Source organism: Aspergillus sydowii (genome assembly GCF_001890705.1).
Source record: "Aspergillus sydowii CBS 593.65 unplaced genomic scaffold ASPSYscaffold_2, whole genome shotgun sequence".
NCBI classification, from domain to species: Eukaryota; Fungi; Ascomycota; class Eurotiomycetes; order Eurotiales; family Aspergillaceae; genus Aspergillus; species Aspergillus sydowii.
Window position 1 is genome coordinate 5,161 of NW_024467860.1, and position 4,428 is coordinate 9,588.

The 4,428-nt window shown below is 45.5% G+C and overlaps 1 protein-coding gene across 1 annotated transcript; it reads right to left on the reverse strand.

Moving 5' to 3' along the window:
* Positions 1 to 369: 369 nt before the first annotated feature.
* ASPSYDRAFT_584156 (DUF3716 domain-containing protein) lies at positions 370 to 1,986 on the reverse strand. The gene is made up of 3 exons (XM_040849528.1): positions 1,554 to 1,986; positions 1,158 to 1,491; positions 370 to 1,091 (listed from the first exon to the last, which is right to left on the reverse strand). Exons 1-3 carry the CDS (start codon positions 1,648 to 1,650, stop codon positions 686 to 688), a joined length of 837 nt encoding a protein of 278 aa, XP_040705484.1. The 5' UTR covers positions 1,651 to 1,986; the 3' UTR covers positions 370 to 685.
* Positions 1,987 to 4,428: the final 2,442 nt, after the last annotated feature.

A 4,428-nucleotide genomic window follows, 5' to 3' on the forward strand; every position in this document is an offset into this window, starting at 1 on the left:
AGGCGGATTTCGATGGGCCATTTGCTGTAGTTATTCCACGTCGTCAGGAGTGATCGGGATAGACTTACTGAAGGAAAGCTGCACGAGCATGGAGATAGACCTTGGCAACATTATTCATGGCTAAAAACTAAAGGAAACTACTCTATGACAAGACTAACGGCTGGCTGACCGACAAAACCTACAGGTTCAGGTACCGGCCCAGGAAAAACAGGAAAAGAAATCTCAACAAAACATCTAAGTCTCCTCGATATCAGTAAAATCATCCACTCCATCATCGCTGTCATCGTTGCCTTCACCATTATCAGCCTCCTTGTCGTCTTCGCTGGTGGCCGTCTTGTCCAAATGGGGAACAGAAGCATCATCGACTAGCTCGACAGACCCTACACGCAAGGCACCGGTCATCAGAGCCTCCGGAGCAAAGCCAGCACTGTCATCGTCATCTTCGATAGCAACCGGCACAGGAGTCTTCGGCGTAGCCGGGGCCGTCTTGGTTCTTTTCCTGGCTGACCCAGGAGAATGACGCCGCCGTTTCTTCGAGGGCTCCTCCTTGGACTCACCACCACCTACAGCAGGACTGGGCGGAGGCTTCTGGGCGACGCGTTCAGGGACCGAAACCGGACGGGAGGGCGAAGGAGAACCCTCGACGAACAACTCGCTGTCCGGAATATTTACAGCCTGTATAGAATTAATAAAGAAGGAATGGAGGGCAAGGACAGGAGCATACATTGATTAGGAGATGACGGGCTTCCCTTGTCCAAAACTCATGCTGGCCAATAGAATCGATAACACCAAGTGTACGAAGACGGGAGGTGATGATGGCCTGAAAAGTTTGGAGGTCTCGAACGGCCTCGAAGAGAAGATTGGGATCGTGCCACAAGGACGGCGAGATTCCCCATGCGAGAACCTTTCCATCCAACGGGTTCCGAGGAGATCTCAACAAATCCGAAATTTGCCCTACAGGCAATTCGATGATAGGCAAGGGCGTCTCTCCAGGACGCGGGGTAGGCTTAGGGCGAATCGATGCGAGTGAGGCCTCATATGCCTCCAAACGCCTTCTAGCCTCCTCCAGACCACCAGACTGCCGGATTTCCCTGTCGGGGCTACTATCAGCAAAGCTAGAAGAGACAAGAGCTAGACAAGAATAGACAACGACTTACTCGGTGCACATAGGGGTCCAATCATTGAGTCCTCGAGAGGCACGAACGGAACATTTGCTGCCACTACCAGCCCAAACACAATTCGAACACGCCCCGAACCAGACAGCACTACCCCGATATTCTGGACCAACAACACAGGATCGGAACACTCCCCCGATCTGACAATGACTACAGGCTTGATCCTCGGACAGCTCCTCACCGCGGAGGTGGAGGGCATAACCACCCTCCTGGTGGACTCCCTTCGGAGTTTTTACGACAAGACGCCCACGATGGTCTAAAGACCAATCGGGTTCACGGATCTTGGGGAAAACCTGGACAGCTTCAAAGCCGGGGGCTACGTCGAGATGGCAAAACACGTCAGTGGCCGCATCAGGCAGGACTAAACAGGGGACTTACTGGTGATTGTCGAGTCGGGAGCTGAGACACCGGGTTGGACATGAGATGAGACTTTGGCGGACTTGCCCTTTCGAGGGGAAACTGAGCTTCGAGGCATGGCGAGTACCGGCGGGGAATGTGATATTGGAAAGGAGCAAGGACTTCGGGGCAACGATATAGAGGAGAGACAGGAGCACAACCAATCGAGCAGTCCGACGAGACTTCCAGTCCAAGGAAAGGTGGTGGTTGTGGGAAAGAAAACAGGGGAAGAGGAGATTCGACGGGGTGAGATATAAACATGAAGGCGAGCGTGTTGATACCCAGGCGCGTGAAAATTCTCTCAACCACAACAAAGACTCGTCGATTCACTCGACAAACCTGTTGCCATAGGGAACCCTGCACCCCGAATGTTCGAAATCACAGCAGATGGTTTCTTTACACTCATCCTTTTCACACCAGTCCAATATGGACGTGGGAGAAGCTCTCGACGAAGTGTTTCCTTGATTCTGCCATCTGCTTTATATCCAATTTCAGCTCACCCAGGACAAGGTGACGCTTAACTGAGCTTTCAACGGCTCAGTTTCGACCTCTTTTCGCCTTGATTTGTGGACAACGGCTGGACTGACGAGGACGACGAGGCTCCTCGAGCACAGCCTGGTCAAATCTCGGAACAACGAGATTCGACGATAACCCACAACTCTCTATTCCCAACAGGGAATCGATGTTCATATGGCCTGGTACCAGACACACCGACGACCGTTAGCGGCCGGTTCTACATCCAGGGTGAACACATGTCTACTTGGACGATGAATTACGGGCTGTCCAGGTGGACAGCCAGTCAAGTAGGGGAGGATGTGATTCCCCGAGTCAGTACTCGGTGGTATCGATGCCCCCGATGTATATCGGAGACGTCGATACTCGCGAAGTCCTGTCTTCGGATGGTTTGATAATGGAATATCAGAGAAGGTCCACTATCGGATAGTTCTATTGCCGATAGCTCAGCTCGACTATATATAGGAAGCTTAGGTAGACGTAGTTAGAATAATAAGAACGCCGGGGAGTGAGCCTTCGGGCTGCACTCCGGCATTTCGACGACCTCGATATTTACCGAACCTCAGGATGTTATCACAGGTGCAATTCATCCATAGGCTAGTATCGGATACATGCTGGACTTGGTCAATCTATAGGCAAAGGGGCTGGGCCTGAGATTAATGAAATTGGTCAAGAATATAGTTAAATGTACTGGTGTGGATTAATGTAGAAGAAGAATCACTTGGGGTGGGAGATAATAATATAAGGCACGGTGCATTATCAGGCGCGTTAGCATGTGGATATATATATTGTAGTGGGCTATTACTGGTATAGACCTGGTCGGCAAGCACGACCGTGAAATACTGGATATTCTGGCGCTGGTTAAAGAGGGTCTGCAGGAAGGCCTCGTGCCACGGCATGGCTCTATAATAGAGGGCCTGTCACTAATATATCTAGTTATAGTACTTGCAGATCTGGTCTGTATTGGTAGACCGGTAGTCACAGTTCTGGTAGTGGCAGAGAAACCCGCGCACGGTCAGCAACCCATGAATCTCACTAATACCATCTACTGGTTATACCACACCAGCACTGGATATAGCTACCCGAGTAAGCTGCGCAGACTACTTAATCTATCTCCGTGCATGGCTTCTAACTTAGTATTCCCGCTGCAGGTGTCGGTCCAGGTTATTAAGGGTATAGCAGCAACCATAGGTGGTATAAAGAATAACCCAGTACTGCGGCAGCACACGCAGGTATAGTGGTATATTAGGGTTAATAGATTCTGACCGTGCTATTGAAGTAGAACAGCTGCTGCTGGGTTAGGACATAATTTAAGAGCTGGTATATTAGTTAACCACCCCCTGGTAATGATTCCAGGCTCTCAGGTTGAAGAAAGGAGTGTTTTGGGGAATAGAGCAGAAATCATTAGGGAATACAGTACATTAGTCCTATTTAGGCCTAGCGCCGGGTAGCTTTTGTATAAGGGTTAGCTGGCGTGCTCTGTTCCCCATCAGATACTAGTGTTAGTCTACAGGAAGATCTTATACTATAGTATAGTTTTATAATAGAAGGCCTGCTACTAATATATCTAGTTATAGTACTTATAGATCTAGTCTATATTAGTAGACTGGTAGTTATAGTTCTAGTAATAATAGAGAAATCTATATATAATTAGTAATCTATAAATCTTACTAATATTATCTACTAGTTATACTATACTAGTACTGGATATAGCTACCTAAGTAAGCTATATAAACTACTTAATCTATCTTTATATATAACTTCTAACTTAGTATTCCTGCTGTAGATATTAGTCTAGATTATTAAGAGTATAGTAGTAACTATAGATAGTATAAAGAATAATCTAGTACTGTAGTAGCACACGCAGATATAGTAATATATTAGGATTAATAGATTCTAATTATACTATTAAAGTAGAACAGCTGCTACTAGATTAGAATATAATTTAAGAGCTAGTATATTAGTTAACTATTCCCTGATAATAATTTCAGGCTCTTAGATTAAAGAAAAAAGTATTTTAGAGAATAGAATAGAAATTATTAGGAAATACAGTATATTAATCCTATTTAGACCTAGCACCAGGTAGCTTTTATATAAGGATTAGCTGGTATACTCTATTCTCTATTAGATATTAATATTAGCTTTCTAAAAGAGAAATAGGAGCTAGATACTAAAATTATTTAAGTAATCTGGTTTTTATATTAGTTTTCTAAGTAGTTTTATAAAATATATAGCTTTAGGGTCTAGTATAGTTTAACTTTTTATTATATCTTTATTATATTTTTTATTCTATATCCTATATCCTATATTCTATATCCTATATCCTATATCCTATATCCTATAT

Bases quoted from the DNA above. Each gene is read 5' to 3' on its own strand.
- ASPSYDRAFT_584156 (XM_040849528.1), bottom strand. From the start codon at position 1,650: ATGCCTCGAAGCTCAGTTTCCCCTCGAAAGGGCAAGTCCGCCAAAGTC. The intron at 1,492-1,553 runs GTAAGTCCCCTG...ATCTCGACGTAG, and splicing joins TCCCGACTCGACAATCACCA to CCCCCGGCTTTGAAGCTGTC. The intron at 1,092-1,157 runs GTAAGTCGTTGT...TAGCCCCGACAG, and splicing joins TGGACCCCTATGTGCACCGA to GGAAATCCGGCAGTCTGGTG.